At 40.5% G+C, this 22403-nt stretch overlaps 3 protein-coding genes across 7 annotated transcripts; 1 reads left to right on the top strand and 2 right to left on the bottom strand.

Moving 5' to 3' along the window:
- Nucleotides 1-67: 67 nt before the first annotated feature.
- Nucleotides 68-6189, bottom strand: LOC133729172 (nitrate regulatory gene2 protein). 5 transcript variants are annotated; one of them, XM_062156658.1, is made up of 8 exons: nucleotides 5884-6189; nucleotides 5134-5266; nucleotides 4011-4825; nucleotides 3321-3505; nucleotides 2426-2649; nucleotides 1566-1896; nucleotides 502-789; nucleotides 68-411 (listed from the first exon to the last, which is right to left on the bottom strand). In XM_062156658.1, exons 3-8 carry the CDS (start codon nucleotides 4780-4782, stop codon nucleotides 343-345), a joined length of 1869 nt encoding a protein of 622 aa, XP_062012642.1. In that variant the 5' UTR covers nucleotides 4783-4825; nucleotides 5134-5266; nucleotides 5884-6189; the 3' UTR covers nucleotides 68-342. The 5 variants fall into 5 exon arrangements, with proteins under 5 accessions (XP_062012642.1, XP_062012640.1, XP_062012638.1 ...); XM_062156656.1 differs by having other exon boundaries at nucleotides 68-789; nucleotides 4011-4818; nucleotides 5884-6188; XM_062156654.1 differs by having other exon boundaries at nucleotides 68-789; nucleotides 5884-6187.
- Nucleotides 6190-6732: 543 nt separating this feature from the next.
- Nucleotides 6733-7209, bottom strand: LOC133731238 (pathogenesis-related protein 1-like). Its single transcript, XM_062158658.1, has one exon. It carries the CDS (start codon nucleotides 7207-7209, stop codon nucleotides 6733-6735), a length of 477 nt encoding a protein of 158 aa, XP_062014642.1.
- Nucleotides 7210-8684: 1475 nt separating this feature from the next.
- LOC133730116 (non-specific lipid-transfer protein 1-like) lies at nucleotides 8685-9395 on the top strand. The gene is made up of 2 exons (XM_062157781.1): nucleotides 8685-9086; nucleotides 9261-9395. Exons 1-2 carry the CDS (start codon nucleotides 8740-8742, stop codon nucleotides 9307-9309), a joined length of 396 nt encoding a protein of 131 aa, XP_062013765.1. The 5' UTR covers nucleotides 8685-8739; the 3' UTR covers nucleotides 9310-9395.
- The last annotated feature ends 13008 nt before the right edge of the window (nucleotides 9396-22403 follow it).

The raw sequence follows: 22403 nt of genomic DNA, 5'->3' as shown, positions 1-22403 counted from the left end.
CAAAATAGGTGATCTAAATCTATTAGGAAACTTAGTCCTAATCAGAAAAGGAACTTATCAGGCAATATTCGCACAAACAATGGTGTTGGCCAAAATAGTAAATGAAATATTAGAAGGAAGTGGAAGCATGAGGAGATAAACAACAATAAAGGTTTGAATTACAAACATCCTCTTTAGAGTTTTTTAGGGCAGAAATGGTTTCAAGGGCAGTATAACACATTCCTCCCTCGCAAAAGCAATTAGATCTGCCCATCTAAAATAATCTTCAGCAATATCTTTAACCACTGTGATAACCCATAGCCTCCACTTCATCTCCGTATTTCTGAGAGAAAAATATTGATTCTATAAGGTTTGAACTTCACCATCAGAACTCTCTGCTGGCTTGGTGTCACTAGATATAGCCTCAATGCCCTGAACATAAGCACCAGAAAATGCCATCAACGTTTGGAACACCTTGGGAAGGCTTGTTTTCAGATTGTCCAATATCAGGTTCTTGCTGACCTGGACTGCGTTGTGATATCTGGCTTTCTCAATTTCCACTTGCTTCTTCAAGGCTTCAGTTTTATCCCTCTTTATTGTGAAAGGATGCTTAGGGCCTAGGTCCGAGCACGCATCTCCATCAGTGAAGCTGAGCTCCATCTTTTTCTCCAAGTCAGCTAATGAATACAACTCCTTTTGCAGCCTCTTCTCGAGTTTTTCGGATTTCTTCTGCAGATTGTGCTCCTCTTCTTGCTGCAGACAAATTCTGTGGATGGCTGATAGAAGGCTCTTGATGGCCTCTGCTGCTTCCTGTAAGAACAATAAAGCATCAAACAAACATGGCAACTTCCCACACAAAAACAGTACATGAGGTAGTTAATAAAACCTTGCAGAGCATTAAGAGTTTAGACATTGTGAATTCATCAGAAAAAAATCAGTTAGTCTAGTGTTCTTAGTTCTTGAACTCTGAGAAGAATGAAAAGTTGTCCTAATTAAGTCTCTAGCACCATGGATTCCTTCCATCTTAACTAAATTACCAAACTGAACACCTAGTCACCTACAACTCTATAATTTATTTCCTTTAACTTAGCTACTGTATACCATCACAGGACACTTTTGGAATTTGTAACCATTCAACTCTCAAAACCAATACCAAACTAGGCAGCATATGGATTCTCAGCCCCTAGGATCTGAAGGTAGAGCATATGCAGGGTGACACCATAAGATTCCCCTCAGAATGCTATATTTAAGTTTAATTTGAATATTTGCACCATTTCCACAGCCAAATAGGCTTTTCAGAAGCAATTAAAACTTGGTCTATGCATACATGAAAACTGGTTAATATTCCTTGGCAAGACACAAGTGACCATCAAACTGCCCAAAGTCTCTAACCAAAATTGCAAGTTAGACTCCAAGCATTGAAACTCTAAGAACAAAAAAGTAATGGTAGCATGTCAATATATATGGTCTGCTTTTAGACTTTCAGTGACAGCATTTACACAATAGCAGTTACAATAGATCATCAAGAATGTTCTTGGAGTGTTAAACTGTCTAGAAAATCAGTGGTGCCCAGAAAAAGATTATACCTTACTTGGTGATCTATCAAGGGCAAGCTGCCATTGGTCACACAAGCAACGAACAGCAGAAGAGTACAAACTCTGTGGATGATCATCCACAGGATTATCAATGAGTTGGATCCACCTGCAAAGTGTTCTGACATATTCTTGTTGCGATTTTATGGCTTCAGAAAAGCTGTTGTTCCAACAAGATACCTCAGACTCTAGTTGAATTGCTGCTTGGCGATGATAGGTGGTGCTCAAGTCAATCTTATGAATATCAGTAAGATTATTCAACTGCTGAGAAACATAATTCTGAACTTGGTGACATTCATGCATCGTTCTCCATATGTGCAAAAGTCTGCAAGGGGGATTCATCAAAGAAGATAATCTCAGGACAGAAGTAGATGGATACATGTTTGCCATTACTATATAATTCCACATTTAAGGCAAAGTTTTAGGCTGAAGACAAATCCGGAGAGACTAATTCAAGGTTCTTTATGAAGTCCCCGTCAAGTTAAAGACTAATTCACTACAGGTTCAGAAGAATGAAGTAATGATAATGAGATTCAGTCTAAGATACAGAACTTTGGGAGGACATATATCACCACTTCTCTATAACCATGAATGGAATGCATGATAAAAGTTTTGAAAAGATGATCATTTCCCTCCATCTTAGAGAACGAGTTTCAGCAAGTCATGAACTGAAATTTTATGTTCTACTGTCCGATGTATTTTAAGGCTAACAGAATAGCATCAGGTCATTTTGCGTTTTCAAGAAAAAAAAATATTATGAAGAGAAAATTTTACTTTCTACTGTCCCCATGTACTTTAAGGCTAACATCGAGTCATTTTGCTTTTCCAAGAAAGTGATAAATTGACCACTATACCCGGAAATTAATGTGCACAACTGAGGATACAGCTCGTCATCTATGAGCTTCACTATAGAAAAACAAGTACTGCTGATGGACTGCTGAAGACGTAAGATGTCAGCCTCCAAACTCTCAACACTAAACCGAGTTTTCTCACTCTTGCTGCAATCCTGGTTTTCATCCTCTTGTTTTTGCAGTAATTTGGATTTCCTCTCGTATTCTAGTTTGGTAAGCTCTTCCTCCTGCATGATAAAGTGATTAAATTTAACCTAATTAAGCAGGTTTAGAAGAGGGGGGGGGGGTAGAGAGAGAGAGAGTATTGTACATGCTAATTACATAATACAAATAACCAAAAATTGGAAAAGGATTAACCATCAACATTATAAGAATAGTCTACTTGACAATATCATGCGAAAAAGGTTAAACTGCTTAAATCAGACACCAGGAACAAAAATTATCAGGTGGAAGAACTAGTGCTGTTAGTGGAGTAGTTTTTAGTCCTCTCTGCACCAAGAATAATTCAGGACTAAGGCCTTATGTACGTAGAAAACTAATGGGTTCATTCCAATCAAGCTTGAGTTAGAACTTAGAACCAAATAGTAGCAACATCTCAGCAGACTGAATTACACACACTAACTGCAATTTCCATAATAATATGTAGCTTGCAATTTAATGGCCATAGTATAAAGATATTCTCAACCATAATACACTAATTCCCCATCATCAAAACTTCTGCTAATCTGACGTATACGTTACAAAGATAGAGAAGTCAGTGGTTTCATGGGATGGCACATCAGAAACACTTTATCAGACAAACACACACAGATATTATAATCATCTATACCATTCCATTTCAAATAATTTAAATGCAGCTAGATAGAAGTAAAACTCAATTTGTCAATATTATTTTTACCTTAATCTCCTTGTAAAGTTTCTTTTCCGCTTCATATAACTTCCTGAGAGTGATGCAATGAGCTCCTGGCTTGCAAGGTTCACTAGGACCACTAGACTCAACAGCATCTCTTGAATATTGAAGTGCCCTAGCAGATCGGCTCCATGACAATGCACTAAAGACCTTTGCAGAATTGCACCTCTTCCCTGTAAAATGTACAGTTATAATGAATCTGTGGAGGAACTTAATAGACAAAACAGCCAGTGAGCACACAGATGCAGAACCATCAACATTTCATGAATAAATAAGCTGCAAATATATGGAAGCATATAATGCAAGATTATAAATCAAGCAGGACCAATTAAAACATTTACTGATATATCCTAACAACCATGCTGTTTTTTCTTTTGGTCAAAATGATACATATATTAACAAACAAACAAAAAAAGCAAATAGTAATCGCTAAGCATAATGCTTATTGGTGTCAGTTCAGGTTCATATTGCTGAAGTTATAAGAAAAATTGTAAGGCTTGGAAGTGTGTGCATGCTCAACAAGGATAATGCTCCACCGAATTTGTTGTAATTTTGAGGTACGACTAATTAATTGTGCGATCACACTGAATACAGGTTAAGCATAAACAAAAGTTATGGTAAATTAGATACTCTGCATATCTAAGATAAGCCAAATGCATAAAAAGAGCTAGTACTTACTTTTGTTTTCATTAGTACTCTGTAGCAGAACTGTATCCCTGCCTTTGATTTCCATAAGAATAGCAATTTCCTTTAAACCAGCTGAAGATTTCAGAAAATAATCATCCAACTCCTTAGCTATACTCTCCAAGGTCCTCTTGCTTTTCCATAGTACCATGGTTGTATCTGCAGAGTCCTTAGGATATGGCCACCTCATTGTTGATGAATTATCCTCAACCGATTCTTCGAGCTGCAGTTTCTTAGGCAGCATACTCACAACATTTGCAACAGTTTCCTCTTCCTGTTCGTCTTCCACAAATTCTGAATTAGTCTCTGCCCACTTTTCCTCGTCATGTGGCTCCACTGTTTCATCATGTCTCTGATAATGCGGTGAAGATGAACCAAAAATGTCCCAAGATGATGAGTCTGGGACCAGAGGAGGTGGTGGGGTATTGACATCATCCTCCATATCTAGGCCAGCTTCTTCTTTCCGATCATTATCCAACTTTCTCAAGTCAGGGCTGAGAGGAGGTGGTGGTGGAGGGGAAGGGGGCAAAGGGGGTGGCGGTGATGGTGGCAATCCTAAGCCATAAGTAGTAGTTTCAAGCTCCAATGACTCAGACTCTGTAAATTGTCTTAGTGTTGCTCCAGTATTCCTTAATGCTCTCAAATAAACCAACTGGGCATCTGCAAATTCACCTCTAAACCTCACCAACTGCTTCATTAGCTTCCTTCTCTCCTTGCAAACCCGAACCTTTTCTTCCTTGTTAATCCTTGATGCAACACCACCCATTCTGCTAGATTGGCAAGTTCAGCAACAAAATAGTTTCTGCTGCCTATGATTAAATATATAATAGTGAATTAGATATATCAATCCCAATTGCAGGATCAGTTTTCAGTATTTGTAATCTGGTATACGATGAGTAACAAAGACCAAGGGCACATCCTTATAAAGACATAATGCAAATCCACTTTTCAGTTAATATTCAAGCTCAGATGATCAACTATTCAGAAACAGACAACAGTATAACCTCCATAGCCAAATTTTAGATCTTCCATTAAATGCATTCCTTAGTCTAGTCAATATGAAAACCCCAGCTAATTCCAAATCTCGCATGACATAAAAAAAACAATAATTGGGTACCTTTTCTTAGTGAATTTCAAGCATGCCCAGAAAACTTGTCCTTTTCACCATTAATTCATCATTCTTGCCACATCAAACACCTCCAAATCCTGAATCTACTATCCTCACCCAAAATGCATCCCTACTTCCAATGCTTCAAATCCCCCAACAAAGACAAACATATCAGTAACAAGATTTACCCACTTGCAGAAACCCCAAATCCCACACCCAAACAGAGCTGGACTAGACAAAAGTAAAATTCTACGGGTTTTGCAGCAAAGTTTCAGATATGTTTTCAAAAATGTGAACTTTGGTAAATAAATAAACATATTTAAAAGAATATATAAGCCCAGACAGGATAAGAAATTAACAATGGGTCTGGCATAGAAACTGTCAATAACAGAGACACACACAGAGATGGAAAGAGAAAGAAAGATCAATGCTTTGCCCAGCAAAATCAGAAAAAAAAAAAAAAACTAAAGGACAGTTACTGCTACCACTACCAGGGATTTTGGGTTTTCAGAACATCAACACAGAAAGTAGAATCTTCCCCAAGCAAAAAGCTTCATGAGAAGAACAACAAGATAAAGATGTGGCCTTTTTCATGCTTTTCAAAAGGAGACCATTATGAAAACAGAGAGAGAAAGAGCGCTTAGCACAAAACCCAATACAGAACACAGAAGCATCCAAAGCCAACAGAGGCTCAATTTAGCACAAACCTACTAATACATTATTGCTATTGGTATCAGATGTTACTATTATATTACTTACCCAGCAAAGCAGCTCAAATCATGAATAAGAAAATGACAGAGTACAGACACTATTTCTGGGCCACTCCACAAGACGGAAGTGACTAGTTTTTCCAGTGTTTATGTTTATGAGTCTACAACCACACCAACAACCAGACCATTAAGGGCAGGGGTGCGCAGGTTAGTGTGAAGGGTAAGCGGTGCGCATGTGAGAAGGAGGAGGGAGAGATGAACTGGGAAAAATTGTCAGGTGGGCTTTTGTCACTTTAGAGTTCAAAGCATAATTGCCAGAGTCTCTGTGTAACTGTGTTGCTTTGCTGACCAATACTACTGTGACCCCGTGACAAGAGTTTTGTGTTTCTTTCCTTTTTTTTTTTTTTTTTTTGGTGTAAAGTTTTGTCTACCTTCTTTTGGCTTTTATCATGGACTCATTATGCTTTTCTTCTCATGCTAATCTTTTAAGTTGCACTAACCTTTCTAGCTATAAAAAAGAGATAAAGCTGCACTAGACCCTTTCTTAGGTACTAAGAAAAGGATGAAGAAGTTGCCAGGATCACGTTTGATTAAGAATATATGGGTTTAAGAATTAAATTTTCGATCAAATTTTATGGGTAGATTGAATTGTAATTGTGATTATAGAGGATAATTGAGAAGAATCAGTAAAATTATAACATGCCAGCCTCGTGACGAGTATGCATTAACTCAAAATGTAAATACAATTCGTTTACAAATTACAATCGGTTATTCGATATTTGTAACAATTGAAAAGTTGTATCTTTTTACTTTGTTTATAACATGGTACATTCAGTTATTGATTCATTTTATTCATAATAGTGCCGCACACATATAGCTAACAGAAAATAAAATCTCATTAGTAAGGCAAGTCTCCCTGTGGAGGGGGATTATAGTTGCACCCGATCCAAGTACCCCCATTGTTGCACCTCAATTTGGCACACCCCAGATGAGTCGTGGTATTCCAAATGACCTGCAAATAATGCCCACATTCGCCACCGACGCAAGATTTCGTCTCGTAGTTGTAATTTTTCTTCTCATACACCCACATGCTCACAGCATCTAAGCCGAACATCTCAATAGGGCTCGAGGCAAGGTTTTCACCGTATGGACCACCGGTGTGGATAAGTTGGCAGTCATGAATGTGTTTTTTGGCATAGTCAGTAGCATAACGCTCTAGTACAGGATCCCACTCCAGGTCTTTGTTACCTACCTCCCTTCGAGCAAAGTTGTGGCCGTTCAGGAAGTCTATGATTCTGTCCTGTGCATAAATGGAATGGAGTAAGGATAAGGCTACGAGAGAAATCCAGACTGATGAAATCTTACAAAATTCCATATTGATGGTTTGTAAAGATTCTTAGGCACTGACTGATGGATCCATGTGATAATTGGTGTATTTATAGTGAAAAATGTGGACATCTACCGTATGATAGGTATTCCTCATGATGTACGAGAGTTTAGTGCCTCAATACAATTTCCTTAACTTTCTCTCCATACGAAGAAAGAAAAATAGATGTACGAGTGAAAGTTAAGAAAATTGTATGGAGAGAAAAATGAGATAATTTATCCTTCATGCATGGCCACCACCGTGGTTTGGAATGTTGGCTTTAACTCTGTCCTCCTTTAATTGAGCGTGAATGTCTGGTCCAGCATACTTACCATAATCACCGCATGATAATCAAAATAAAAATTTGATCGAGCCGCAACATTTGCTTGGTCTCTCTCGAACTCTATTTAATGACAAGGGCAATGATATGGGGCCTCAATGAGGCCTAAGATTTGAGACAAATCCTAGGTGTCATGCCATGTAAGTAAATACAAATTTTATTTTCAATTCCACATAATATATTTTGTCACATCATACTATTGCAACACCAAATTTACCCTTTTACATTTCCTTTTAGATGTTAGGGGGTGAATCAATTACATTAATGAATTTAATTAGGTGACGAAAAAAAATATCAGCTATTAATTATGTATTAATTTAAGAAATATATCTACGGATTCTTTGACCAATATTTTTCTTCATTTAATTAAATGCTTTCCTTTAATTTTTCTTTCCAAATGGCATTAATATATTGAATTATGTGTCAAGAAATAGACGGTAACTTTTCTTTCCAAATATTGATTAATTTCATCCAAAAAAAAATAGCATTAATAAATCGAATTTGGGAAATACTCATGTCTAAATTAAGAGGTAAGAAAAAATTTCACGTTAATTAACATCTACAATCTAAATATAAGAGAAAAACAAACAAAAATAATAAATTCAGATCTAACATTTAAATCCTAGCTACATAAAGAGAAAACAATGAACAAAAGAATATATACAATCATATGAATATGCATTTGTCACATTATATTTTCAAAATTTGTAGGAACCCAATAAAGGTTGAATTCATATACATGTGTTCTGCAAATCTATTAATCGAATGTACATGCAAGTCTATTGACTGAATTACATGAAATTTTTTCTATTCTTGATTAAAGAAAAAAAATTGTTTTTTAAATCTAACATGAGTGTAATGAAAAGAAAAAAAATGAAAGAAAGCCAAATTTTGTTTCTTTTTAGAAGAAGCCAAAATAATTAAGAGTCATTAGATTTTGGAAGGATAAGATGATATTTTTCTCAAAAATTACATGACATGATTTGACAAATAAGTGATGTGTACAGATGACAAGGCATGATAGCTAAGATTAAAACCACAAATCTTAGGCCTCATTGAGGCCGCAAATCATTTTCCTTAATGACAATTGCCTATATAAGAAGCACAAAGTACCTCAGATTTTGCATCCTAAACCAAACCAATATCTACTTACCATTCCATTAATAACTCCTCTATTCCAATTCCAAAAGATATCTAGTATGGAGAAGAAAATGATGACTTTCGCTGGGCTGGTGATTATGGTCGTCGTCCTCAATGCATGTCCTGCAATTGGAGGGTGCGACGCAGAATTAGTGAAGTTGTTGCCCTGTGCCACGTTCGTTATGGGCCCTGCCGTAGGGAAGGCCCCTCCTGAGTGCTGTGAAGGTGTAAAAAATGTGCTTCATGGAGCTGATACTAATGAGAAGCGCAGGAGTCTTTGCCAATGTTTGAAAGACACAGCTGTTGGTGCTGAAGTTAAAATCACCCCTGAAAAACTTAAGAACGTTACTGACCCATGTGGCGTCGAAGTTCCTATTCCTGGGATCATTAGTTTCGACTGCAACACGTAATTACTCTCTCTCCCTCTCTCATTTTTATTACTTAACACATGACTCAATCAAGCGGTCCATATATTCATTCAACATGAGTGTGGTTTGATATGGATCTACTTATATATATATATACATAAAAGATGTACAATACTTCTACTAATCATGTGCTTTACTAATGTGATGTGCAGAATTCCGGTGTTTGAAAGGGATCAAATAGAACTTGGAGAAGAATATTAGCTACAGGATAATGTTTTATGATGCATAATTAATTAGTATTCATCCAAGAACAAGAATTTATATGAATAATAAGCATCATTTCTCTCCGGATTTTGTTTTTGTTAACTCATTTGTCTTGATTCTGCAACAATTAATTAGTACAACACTAGAATTCAATCGAGATCCCAAGCTCAAATTTCACATTCCTTCATTTCGCCAATCATATAACAAAAAAAAAACTCCATTTCTTTCCTCTTATTAATTGTCTTGTTGAGCATCCAGAGAAAAAGAACTAGTCCGGAATTCCAAGAATAGAGTGAAACCATGTTCTGTCCACCATGAACTCCAACGCTAAAGCAACTCCAACAGTTTCCCTATAATTTCCGTATTATAGGGAAGCAAAAGTCAAAGCTTTAGCCTCTTTTTCTTATCCAACTCCAACAGATTCTCTATTTTACAACAATCTCTAAAATCTCCATATCCTTCCTTAAAATTTTAGAGTTTGCTGTAAATATAGGGAATTTGGTTTTTTCTTTCCTCACTTTCCCTAAAATAGGGATAGTTATAGGGAATCTGTTGGAGCAAAAGATGCTTATTTTTCCCTAAAGTAGAGAAAAATCAAAATATAGGGAATCTGTTGGAGTTGATATTCCTGCTCTATTATGCTCCAAATATTTCACTCCAAAAAGAGTTAACCAGCCACTTTGTGATTTACAACATTAATATGGAAAGTAGTTTAAAGAGTTCAGAGGTGATATGTTCTGTTACTAACATAGAGCTTGTCTCTTCTGGAATGAGATTGTGTTTGTGAAAATTGGCACCAACTTGGTGTTGTGTCCAGATCGTCGTCTTCGTCCCCTTCTTCATCATCCTATTCCAATTCAGCACCGAAAGGAAACACGTACTTGATGATTTGAGGAAACCTGAGGCACCATAGGAGTCTCAGTTTCTGCGTAATTAAAAGAGTGAACTGTGGTACAGACTTTCCACTTTGCAGCAAGCCCAGCAATTGACTGTGCTTTATGTGTTATTTTGGTTGCACACCGCAAACATATCAAGAAAAATTGAAACTTTCTCAAATTTCAATTTCAATATAAGGGATTAATTCCTGAGTCTCATGTCATGTAAAAGAGTTGAGAATATTACAGAAAGTGTTGGGTTTTTCCATTTGTTTTTTTTTTTTTAAAAAGGTTGTTGAGCCAGACTTTTTATAAAGTAAACCATCTTCTCTTGCTATCAATTACCTTAACAACATGCAAAACCTAAGACCCTTAGTCACCCATATCCTTAATATAAACTACCCAAACTCCCCCATTTTCTGAATAATTATAAGCGAAGTAATTTCCAGAGGACAGCTGATTGGTGCAAGGGTCAAGCCTTGTGTCACGGGCTGAACTTTGCAATGCGCAAAGCGGACAGTGCAGCACTTGCTAGCAAGCAAGTCAGCCAAGTGAGTACCTTGCAAGGAACAATGAAAGCCACACGATATTAAAATAGTGCTAGCGGCAAGCAAGAACACAATTATATAAACGTTGGGCAACCACGAAGAACAATGAATAATCGAAAGGAAAGATCAAAGAACAATCTCACGAGACACAGATGATTGAATAATTCCTCTTTTATTGATGGTAAGACGGCAAGGGAGGCAAAAGTACATGTGCTTACCTATACTAGTTCACTAGTCCAAACTATGCCGACTAGGAACCCTTCCCCAAATAGCATATCGGCCTTACATGAACATGGCAGGAGGAAACATGAAAAAGGCCGAGGAGACTAAATGCTAAATAAAATAAATTACATAATTTGTAAATTACCAAAACATCCCTAGCACACAAGCAAACCAACCAAAGGCTTGACTAATGACCCTGAACAAGGTTGCTTGCGGCATTACAAGTGCGGCACCTAACACCTTGCATCGATTATATACGTACGAGTGAAGGTGCCTCGCTCAGTGTACATGTTTTTCTATTAGGATTGTTTAATAAAATGTTGATTAACAAACAAGAATTATAAGTAAAGATACTAGTAAGTCTTGCAAGTAAGGTACATAACCCTAGTCTTGAAGTCTTCAATCTTCTGCTGGAACTTCTTCTTCAGGGCTTCAGCATTCTCCCAACTGGTTTCTTCATCTCCAAGACCCTTCCATGTGACCAAGAACTGCTGGCATGGGCGCTTTGACACTCTGATCACTCTCTCTGCTAGGATCTCCCCCACTTCCTTCGGCTTGGGTGGTCTGATGTCGACGTGCTCTCGAACAGGTTGGTTGCGTGCTTGATCTTCACAGTCTGGCTGGTGCGGCTTGAGGTTGCTGACGTGGAAGACTGGGTGAACTCTCATCCAGGCCGGAATATCGACTTTGTAGGAGCATTTCCCCACTTTAGAGATGATGGGGAGCGGTCCTTCATACTTCCTGAATAGTCGCTTGTCTCTGGAGCGCAGGAACCTGAGTTGTTCTGGGAGCAACTTGACAAGGACCATGTCTCCTGCTGCAAACTCCCTGGGTTTGCGGCCTTGATCTGCCCACTTCTTCATTCTCCCCGCCGCTTTCTCTAGGTAGGCTTGGGCAATCTCGGCATTGGTCTTCCACTCTTTTGTGAAGTTGAAAACACGTGGATTCGCCCCTTTGTAAACTTCTTGCACAATATGAGGCAAGAGAGGTTGTTGGCCAGTGACAATTTCAAAAGCACTCTTGTTGGTGGATGAGCTCTTCTACGAGTTGAAACAAAAGTGTGCAACATCTAGCAATTGCGCCCAATTCTGTTGATTGGCATGAACGAAATAGCGCAAGTATTCCTCCAACATCCCGTTGAACCTTTCTGTTTGCCCATCAGTCTGTGGGTGATAACTTGAAGATATGTTGAGCTCAGACCCGAGCAGCTTGAATAGCTCGGTCCAGAATGTTCCCGTGAACCTAGTGTCCCGATCGCTGACAATGTTCTGAGGTACACCCCAATACTTCACCACATGCTTGAAGAAGAGGCTTGTTGTGCCCTCTGCCGAGCAATACTTTGGGGTTGGCACAAAGGTGGCATACTTCGAAAACCTGTCAACCACCACCAAGATGCCTGATAAGTCTCCCACCTTCGAAAGGTTAGTAATAAAGTCAAGTGAGACACTCTCCCACTGGCGAGTCGGGATAGACAGCGGTTCCAATAGCCCTGGAGTCTTTTGACTCTCAATCTTGTCTTGCTGACATGTTAAGCAAGTCATGGTGTATTCCGTGACATCGTCCCGCATCTGGGGCCAATAGTAACCCTGCTTGAGGAGTGCATGGGTTCTCTGCCATCCAAGGTGACCTGCCCACAGGGTGTCGTGACACTCCCTCATGAGCATTCTTCGTAGTCCGTCGGCTCGCGGAATAAACACTCGTCCTTCTTTGGCCATCAATATGCCATCCTCCATCCAAAACCGACGGCTCTTCCCTTCCTTCACCATTCTTATGAGAGATTGCGACATGGGATCCTTCTCCAAACTCTCTTTGATACGTTGCTTGATGTCTGTGGCAATGATACTGCTCGACAAAGCGGCCAACACCTTGAGGGTGGCAAGGTCGGCCTTGCGACTTAGAGCATCAGCAACTTGGTTTGTGTGCCCGGCCTTGTGTTCGAACTGGAAGTCGAACTCTGCGAGAAACTCTTGCCATCGAGCTTGCTTTGGAGTTAACTTTGGCTGGGTCATAAAGTGGCTGACGGCAGAATTGTCTGTCTTCACAAGGAACTTTGACCCCAACAAGTAGTGTCATCACATCCTCAAACAGTGGATTACGACTAGCAACTCTTTCTCTTGAGCCGTGTACTTCCTCTTACCTTCCGAGAGTTTATGACTTTCATACTCGACAGGGTGCCCCCGTTGCAGTAAGACTCCTCCTAAGGCGAAGTCAGAAGCATCTGTCTGGACTTCAAATGGCTGATTCAGGTCGGGTAAGGCAAGGACCGGATCTTCCATCACAGCCTTCTTCAAATCGTGAAAGGCCTTCTCACAATCACTACTCCAGTCCCATGTCACTCCCTTCTTCAAGAGCTCAGTTAAGGGGGTTGTCTTCTTTGAGTAGTTCTCAATGAAACGTTGGTAGTAATTAGCCAGCCCAAGAAAAGAGTGTAGCTCTTTCACATTCTTGGGGTTTTGCCACTCCTTTATGGCTTCTACTTTCTCCATATCCATCCTGATTTGACCCCTTTCAATAACGTGACCTAGAAACTTGATAGTCACTTGCGCGAATGAGCATTTCTCGCGCTTGACATACAACTGATTGTCTCACAACCGTTGGAATACCAGCTTCAAGTGCTCTACGTGTTCGTCTAGGGTAGAGCTGTACACCACAATGTCATCCAGATAGACCACCACGAACTTGTCTAAGTATTCGTGGAAGACTTGGTTCATCAAAGTGCAGAATGTGGCTGGCGCGTTGGTCAACCTGAACGGCATCACTAGGAACTCAAAGGCGCCATAACGGGTGACGAATGTTGTCTTGGGTTCATCGCCTTCTGCAATGCGAACTTGATAGTACCCCGAGCGAAGGTCTAACTTTGTGAAATACTTGGCACCACTGAGTTGGTCAAATAGATCTGCAATCAGAGGAATCGGGTACTTGTTGCACACAGTGACTTTGTTGAGAGCTCGATAGTCCACACACAATCTCCAACTTCCATCGTGCTTCTTTTGAAACAGCACGGGCGCACCAAAGGGGGCTTTAGATGGCCTAATGAATCCTGCCTTGAGCAGGTCTTCGAGCTGCTTTCGAAGTTCCGCCAGTTCTGGGGGAGCCATTCTGTAAGGTGCCTTTACAGGTGGTTTGGCCCCCGGAAGCAGTTCAATCTCATGGTCCACACTTCTCCTTGGAGGTAATTCTTTGGGAAGTTCAGGTGGCATCACATCTACATAGCTCTCCAATACCCCCTCAATCTCCTTCGGAATCACTTCTCCTTTAGTCTCATCCCTTATCAAGGGAACTGCTACATAGGTAGGCTCATGACGCTTCACGCCTTTCTTGAACTGGAGGGCGGACAAGAGACGGGGTTCACTTGGTTGTTCGATTCTTGCTGGAACCACACACGGCCTTTCTCCCATAATGAGTAAGTGTTGGGAACTAGAAATGGGAATAGCTTTGTTCGCCAACAAGAACTCCATCCCCAATATGACATCAAAGTCGTCCATCTGAACAACTACGAGGTCGGTCTTCCCTTGCCAGTGGCCCAACTTGAGTGATACTCCTCGAGATAGTCCAATTGTGGGTGAGGCCTTGGATTTCACAGCTTTCATGCGGCCGACATCCTTCTCTAACTTCAGCCCCAACCTCTGTGCTTCAGTTTCTGACACAAAGTTGTGAGTGGCCCCTGTGTCCACCATCACGCTCTTGGCGATTTTCCCATTAATACTACCATCTATGAACATCAAGCCTTTAGCCTGGGACTTCTTAGGTGATTGTGGTCGCTTCTCCAGTGCACCCAAGAATCTCAAAGCTCCCATGTGACTAGGTTCCTCCTCTAGCTCTTGCTGATCCTCCATTTCCTTCAATTGAATATGAGCCTGTAGGGCAGAGAGGGCAGTCTTATGAGGGCATTCATTCACTCTATGAGGTCCTCTGCATAAAAAGCATGCTAGTGGCTTTGGAGCATAGCCTGAGGGATTAAAAGGTCGAGGGGTGAAGACCCCTGTCGAGGCAGCAGGCTTGGACGTTACCGTGTCCCTCGCATTCGCTGCTCTCCTGTCCCCTCCTCCTGAGTTGGAAAATTTGGACTCCGCTCCCCCACTTCTACTCTGTCCAGGCCTTATATTTCTGTTGACATTCGCATTCGAAAACGGCTGAGTCTTCTTAGTAAAGTTCTCTTCGAATATGTAGTCCGTCAACCTTTCAGCAGCAGCCTGTGTGGAGGCCAAGTCTTGGACCCTTTCCCGCTGAAGTTCTGTCCTCGCCCATGGCTTTAAGCCTTCAAGAAAATAGAATAGCCGATCCTTCTCCGACATGTCCGGGATGTCAAACATGAACACATGACACACCCAAAATAGGTGTATAAATAAATCCCTGCAATCTCAGTAGTTATCGATGGTAGTATAGGAAAGAGGGTGTCTCCCGTAGAGGATTGTGACTCAACAATTGCAAAACTGACTCGAAAACTCGAAACAGACACTGAATAGAAACGAAAATAAAAACTATAACTAGACTCAACCAAAAATTATGAAATTAAATACACACTAACTAGACACACAGACGAAGACGCATACAAAATTTGGGGTAAATCGGAGTTGAACTGATATACTAAATAAAATAAAGAAAACGAAAAACAGAAAACTAACGAAAATAGAAAACAACTTAGGGTTTTTGGTTCTTGATAAAATATGAGAAAACTAGCTAGGAACTACTTCTCACCACTAGACCATGATTACACCTATGATGTGTTTACTAACAAGTTCAATTCATTCGAATATCCTTATTCAAGCTAAGCCAATGATGTGTTGTACTTAACCTATCAATCTTTCTTACTTGGTATGTTAAGAGAATGATGTTTTCAACTTAACTTAGCTTCTAGAATGGAACCTAGAGTGATGTTCTCGCACAGCTCTCACCTAGTAGTCATTAAGGTCTAAAAGATTATGAATAAGGCTAGGCAATTTCGGTACTGGTGTTGTCCTAGTATACCTAGACGTTGGTTTATATGAGTGGGGCTCAAGTCATTCATTCGCTACTCTAGAATGCAAGTAGACATGATGATCATACAAGACACTCATAGCCTTACAACCTAGCATGCATACTAATGTTGCGCACCATCAATAAACATACAAAATTGATCAATGAACAAACAATAAACCAATGAATATCTGAAATCCTTAGAACTTATTAAATAAACGCCAACATCATAGTTACACCATGTCTAGGGCTGAAAGCAGCCCCTAACTATAAGAAAATTAGCTACTCATCATCTTGGAAAACACACAAGAGAAATACATGAGTTTTGGAAAGAAGGAAGAAAATCGAAAACTGGAAAAACAGGGGAAACGATCGATCTTCCTGGTGAAACGATCGATCGTTTCTGGGGCTCCGAATTTACTTCTTCTCCTTTCTTGCTCCAATCGTTCCTTGCTCCTTGTGTGCGTGTGTTACCCTAAATTCTGAATTCTAAGGGCCTTTTATTCCGTCTTCAGACTCTTCCACTTTGTTTCCTTGTAAATCTCCAACTCTTTTCTTCAAGGGAAAGTCTTCTTCCGTCAAGAATCCTTAGTGAATCAAAATTCCAGCAATTTCCTTCTTTACACCTTCTTTTCCTTATTTGCTTCGGAAAACCTAATAAACACAAAAACAAATAAATTATCCAAAAATAATATAAACTAACAAAGAAAAGCATACGAATAAATAATAATAACGTAGCATAAATATGCTCCTATCAACACAGAGAACTTGTTCACAAAGTCTCGGATGTTGGTGGTGTGCTTGAGCTCCCTTAGCTGCCGTCTGGCAATGTAGTTGACATTCTCGAGGAAGAACTGAGCTTTGAGCTCCTTCTTAAGATCTTCCCAAGTGTCAATGGTGCATACTCGCCTTTGGATGTCATTATACTTGGTTCTCCACCATAGTTTCGCATCTCTCGACAAATACATTGTTGCCATGTTCACCTTCACCTCTTCCGAGTCTGGCTTCACTGCTCGAAAGTATTGCTCCATATCAAACAAGTAATTCTCAAGCTCTTTGGCATCTCGCGCCTCTCCAAATGCTTGAGGTTCCGGTATCTTTACCTTCCTATAGTCCGTCACAGGTTGGTTTCCCATCGCACGGATGGTCAGGTTGAGCTTGGTATTCATCTCCACCAACTGGTTCCTGAATGCATCAATGGTGGCTCGGACATCTTCTGCCATATTTTCCACCGTCACCTGGAGTGTGTCAAGGGCATCACTCATTGCCCCCATTTGCTCGTTCGGAACGTGATTTTCTTCCTCATTTCTCTCCCTTCCGCCTCCTCGAGCTTTCCATTTCTCAAGGGCCACAACTTGGTTCTTTAGGCTCTCCACCTCTATCATCCGCGCTGCCAACCCATCTAGGTCGACGCGGTCCAACACATTAGTGATGTCAATCAATCTGTCGGGCACCCCCGCAAGTTCTCCGAGTTGCTGGTCATACCAATCGATTCTTTGCTGGTTTGTCATTTTGCCTGTCATCGCAGTGAGCTTTTGAGCCGAGTTGGCTCTGATACCAACTGTCACGGGCCGAACTTTGCAATGCGCAAAGCGGACCGTGCGGCACTTGCTAGCAAGCAAGTCAGCCAAGTGAGTACCTTGCAAGGAACAATGAAAGCCACACGATATTAAAATAGTGCTAACGGCAAGCAAGAACACAATTATATAAACGTTGGGCAACCACGAAGAACAATGAATAATCGAAAGGAAAGATCAAAGAACAATCTCACGAGACACAGATGATTGAATAATTCCTCTTTTATTGATGGTAAGACGGCAAGGGAGGCAAAAGTACATGTGCTTACCTATACTAGTTCACTAGTCCAAACTATGCCGACTAGGAACCCCTCCCCAAAGAGCATATCGGCCTTACATGAACATGGCAGGAGGAAACATGAAAAAGGCCGAGGAGACTAAATGCTAAATAAAATAAATTACATAATTTGTAAATTATCAAAACATCCCTAGCACACAAGCAAACCAACCAAAGGCTTGACTAATGACCCTGGACAAGGTTGCTTGCGGCATTACAAGTGCGGCCCCTAACACCTTGCATCGATTATATACATACGAGTGAAGGTGCCTCGCTCGGTGTACATGTTTTTTTTTTAGGATTGTTTAATAAAATGTTGATCAACAAACAAGAATTATAAGTAAAGATACTAGTAAGTCTTGCAAGTAAGGTACATAACCCTAGTCTCTCTCTTCGCTCTTGCGCTGCGAGAGAACCTCTACCACCACTAAATCCTTCCCTGTCCGGCGGCGGCCATGGTTAGAGTAGGTATCGCCGCGTTACCACTGTGCTGGCTGCCGGACGGGTACTTCGACTCCCTGGGATGAGGTCCGGAGGAAGTTGGTTGGCTGGGGGTTTGGCAGGCTGGGTGACGGTAGATAGGCCTCATCATATGGCCCTTGAGCCCTAAGCCCGCCCGGCCCGGCCCTTCCATTAGGGCGGGCCGGCCCGACCCTTTTTTATTTAGGGTAGGGTATGGGTCACACAAATAAAGCCCGGCCCTACCCTACGGCCCGGCCCGATTGAGCCCGTAAGGGCTAGGCCCGGCCCGGCCCTAAAATTTATATTTTATTTTTGTTATTTTCTATTACATGTGTTATATGTATAAAACTATGGAAGTGTAGAAAATTATTTCAATCTGCCATATTAAGAAATGAGTCTTTTAAATTGAGCCATATTTTGAGAAGAAAAAATAAATTTTTTTTAAAGAATTAACCGTTAATTCGGCAAAAACGCCGCCGTTTTAATATAATCTTATGGGTATTTTAATATTTACCAATAATTACTGTTAACTAATTAACTGTAATAATTACAAAGCTATTATTTCAAATTGGACAATATATTCATGTAATACCAATTTTGAAATAAATCAAGTAATCAACATAACTAAAAATAATCAATTGGTCGAGTTGAAACCATTTTACCAATGTAATGTTAACTTCTTAATGAGCAAAATGGGGGACGAAATGGAATTTTTTAAAATGCACCGCTGGATGTTATTTGCATATGAATATATGTTAGTGGTAGAAATTTCAGCAATTTCCGCCTTCGTTTGGACCTCGATCTACCCGGTCAACTCAATACCCTAAATAGAACATAAAACAAATATGCTCTTAACCGGTCCTTGGCAATTCACTTTTTTCGATCTTTCAGCTCCCACACTCTCATGGGTAGGGGGTCTACTTATGGATGTCAAAATTCCGCAACGTTTGTCCGCGCATGGTGCCGCTCCCCTTAGGGAAGTTTGCTTGTGCAAAGCGTTGACCGCTCCGTTAGGTGCCTTATTTACGGCGGATCGGCCTAATTTCTTTACACAATACCTATCACTATTGTATAAACATATGAGAATTTTCCGATTGATCGATTTTCATTTCAAAATTTTTGGATCGCACATAATCCTTATATGTCTTGTAATGTAGTATAACTAGTTTATTAGGCTTGTTACCCTCCATGAGCAAAATGGGGGACGAAATGGAATTTTTTTAAAATGAACCGCTGGATGTTGTTTGCATATGAATATATGTTAGTGGTAGAAATTTCAACAATTTCCGCATTCGGTTGGACCTTGATCTACCCGGTCAACTCAATACCCTAAATAGAACATAAAACAAATATGCTCTTAACCGGTCCTTGGCAATTCACTTTTTTCGATCTTTCAGCTCCCACACTCTCATGGGTAGGGGGTCTACTTATGGATGTCAAAATTCCGCAACGTTTGTCCGCGCATGGTGCCGCTCCCCTTAGGGAAGTTTGCTTGTGCAAAGCGTTGACCGCTACGTTGGGCGCCTTATTCATGGCAGATCGGCCTAATTTTTTTACACAATACCTATCAATGTTGTATAAACATATGAGAATTTTCAGATTGGTCGATTTCCATTTCAAAATTTTTTGATCGCACATAATCCTTATATGCCTATTAATGTAGTATAACTCGTTTATTAGGCTTGTTATCCTCCATGAGCAAAATGGGGGACGAAATGGAATTTTTTAAAATGCACCGTTGGATGTCGTCCGTATATGAATATATGGTAGTGGTAAAAATTTCAGTGACTTCCACCTTCGGTGTGTGTATTAAATATGTTCAATAAAAAACAATGAGTCTTTTATTACCAATATATACCATTAAGCCATATTTTGAGAAGAAAAAAATAATGTTTTTTTTTTGTTAAACAAAATAAGGCCCTCTTTTGGCCCATTTCGGCCCTATTTGGCCCTATTTGAGGGCCGGCCCGACCCGTCCCTTTCGGCCCTAACGGATCGGGCTTTTCGGGCGGGTAAGGGTTAGCATATTTAAGCCCTGGCCCGACCCTACCCGGCCCTAAATTTTGTTGACTTTGACTAGGCCCGGCCCGGCCCGACCCTAAGCCCTAAAATTTAGGGTAGGGTCGGCCCTAGCCCGGCCCATGATGACCCCTAACGGTAGATTTGGATGGTTTTTTCTGGCCGTTTGCAGTGACTTTCTGTGCAGGGATAACGCGTTCCAGATCCAGCGGCGGCGTGGCTTGGTGCGGTCTAAGCGAAGGTGTGGGCACTTGGGGCTCGGGGCTAGGCGCTGCATCGACGGAGGCTTGTGGGCCTCGGGGTTTTGCTGGCTCATGGCGGAGCTCAACGGCGCAGGCCATGGCGAGGCTGGTGGAGTGGCTGGTTCGTGGCCGGAGTCGTGGGCGGCGATACACGGGCGGCTGCGCAGGCGTGGTGGAGCTGTTGTCTGGGCTTGGTGTCACCCTTGTCTTGTTGGGCCCTTCAGTGGGCCTCTTCTCTTTGGACTGCCCTATTGGGCTTTAAAATTGGGGCTGGGGTTTTAGCCTTAAGCCTTTTCTAGTGGTCTTAGTGGCTTCGGCCTCTTTCTAGTTTTCTCTATGCTTCCTGCTTTTCGGAACCTAGCATTTGATTCCAGTCTATTGCTATTTAAATTTAGTTTCTCTGATTGTACACCAAATGAGGTCTTTAGGCAATTAGGGTTACTCTAGCAAGGATTTAGATAGTTGTTGGATTGTCTCCTTATGGCTAGGTCTAAAATTTGTGCTCAGGTTGTTCCCAATGAGGGTTACCTGTTATGTGGTTAATAGCTTAGACCATCTAGGTTTTATTTGGTGTAAGACAGCATATGATGTACGTGCTTTATGGCCATGGATAAGCAATGAAATTATCTACTTCTAAAAAAAAAAAACAAGAATTATAAGTAAATCGAAGCGCTGTTAGGAATATAAAATATCGTGAGTACGACTGTACGAGTAAGAATTAAGTATATGTTAAAGTTATATATGTTGTACTTAGATTTTGCTTCAACAATTACAATCTTACAAAACTTTACCAAATACGATGTAACAATTTCAATTCCAACTTCTGCCTACCTTGTATTTCGCTCCTCCTATCAAGAGATTGTATTTCGCTCCTCCTTTTTGTGGTCTCCCGCTTGTTTTTTAAGGAGATTTCAGGAGCGGTCCCTATTCTTACTGGCCGATGATGCAGTATTGAGTTTGGGCTTTCAATTGAGAGATCTATAATAAATTTTAATGTTGTCGCTTAGTAAGTTTCTCCGCATTATGCGTCCCTATAAGGCCGGCCCTGAGGGTTGCCCAGTGAGGCGGCTGCCTCAGTGGGCTGCCAGAGGCCTCCGATTGTGTCTCAGTTATTATATATACGTATATATACATTATTTGTGGAAATGAACATATACGTGCCAAACTGGTATAGTGGAAAAGCTGCCTTGATATGTGAATCCGCTGAGACTTCGTAGGTTCGAATCCCCTTGGCGCGAATCCCTGGCTGTTTATTTTTCTTTATTTTTTCTTTTGACTTCTTCTATTTTTTTTTTTCCCGCTCCTCTCGTCTACTATCTTTAATTCTTTTTTTCTAGATACCAGGTCTTATTATCTATAAAGATTTATATATAAAAGATTTTTAAAAAAAAATTATTTGATTGTTAAAATGTGAAATTCAAGTGAGGCCACAAATAAATTGGCAATTTGGAGCGGAGATTCACTGATCTGCATGCCACACATGTTAGCGTGGTGACGAATAAGATATTTTAGAGTTGGATGTCATAAATACCTTTTAAACTAGCACATAAAATAAATATGAAATGGTTTTTCTAACAACGTGTTTCACGCCTACGTGGTGGCCGTGGTATTTACTATTTACAGGACGACCATGCAAGTAGGGAAACACGAACATATGCATGCATGACAGGTGGAGATGCTTGCAATTAATTCATGGAAATAATTATAGGAACGACCTGACCTCAACGAGGACTTGAACTAGATCCAGTTCAGCACTCCTGTCCTACGATACATAGTAGTAAATCCATGATTAATTGATTGAAGAATGAAGATACATCACGCGCCATGTTTATTAAAATGACGACCGAAGGGACTCTACGACAGAGGAAGATGCATGGTCATTGCACTTACTCGTTGATATAAAAGGAACAACG

The sequence above is a fragment of the Rosa rugosa genome, chromosome 2 (assembly GCF_958449725.1).
Source record: "Rosa rugosa chromosome 2, drRosRugo1.1, whole genome shotgun sequence".
Classification (NCBI taxonomy): domain Eukaryota; kingdom Viridiplantae; phylum Streptophyta; class Magnoliopsida; order Rosales; family Rosaceae; genus Rosa; species Rosa rugosa.
The sequence above is the reverse complement of the archived record's forward strand: the minus strand, read 5'-3'. Positions and strand labels throughout refer to the sequence as shown.

Coding starts and splice junctions, on each gene's coding strand:
- LOC133729172 (XM_062156656.1), bottom strand. CDS start 4,782: ATGGGTGGTGTTGCATCAAGGATTAACAAGGAAGAAAAGGTTCGGGTT. Junction 3,506..4,010: donor GAGTACTAATGAAAACAAAA/GTAAGTACTAGC, acceptor TACATTTTACAG/GGAAGAGGTGCAATTCTGCA. Junction 790..1,565: donor TTGATAGATCACCAAGTAAG/GTATAATCTTTT, acceptor TTGTTCTTACAG/GAAGCAGCAGAGGCCATCAA.
- LOC133731238 (XM_062158658.1), bottom strand. CDS start 7,209: ATGGAATTTTGTAAGATTTCATCAGTCTGGATTTCTCTCGTAGCCTTA.
- LOC133730116 (XM_062157781.1), top strand. CDS start 8,740: ATGGAGAAGAAAATGATGACTTTCGCTGGGCTGGTGATTATGGTCGTC. Junction 9,087..9,260: donor ATTAGTTTCGACTGCAACAC/GTAATTACTCTC, acceptor TGTGATGTGCAG/AATTCCGGTGTTTGAAAGGG.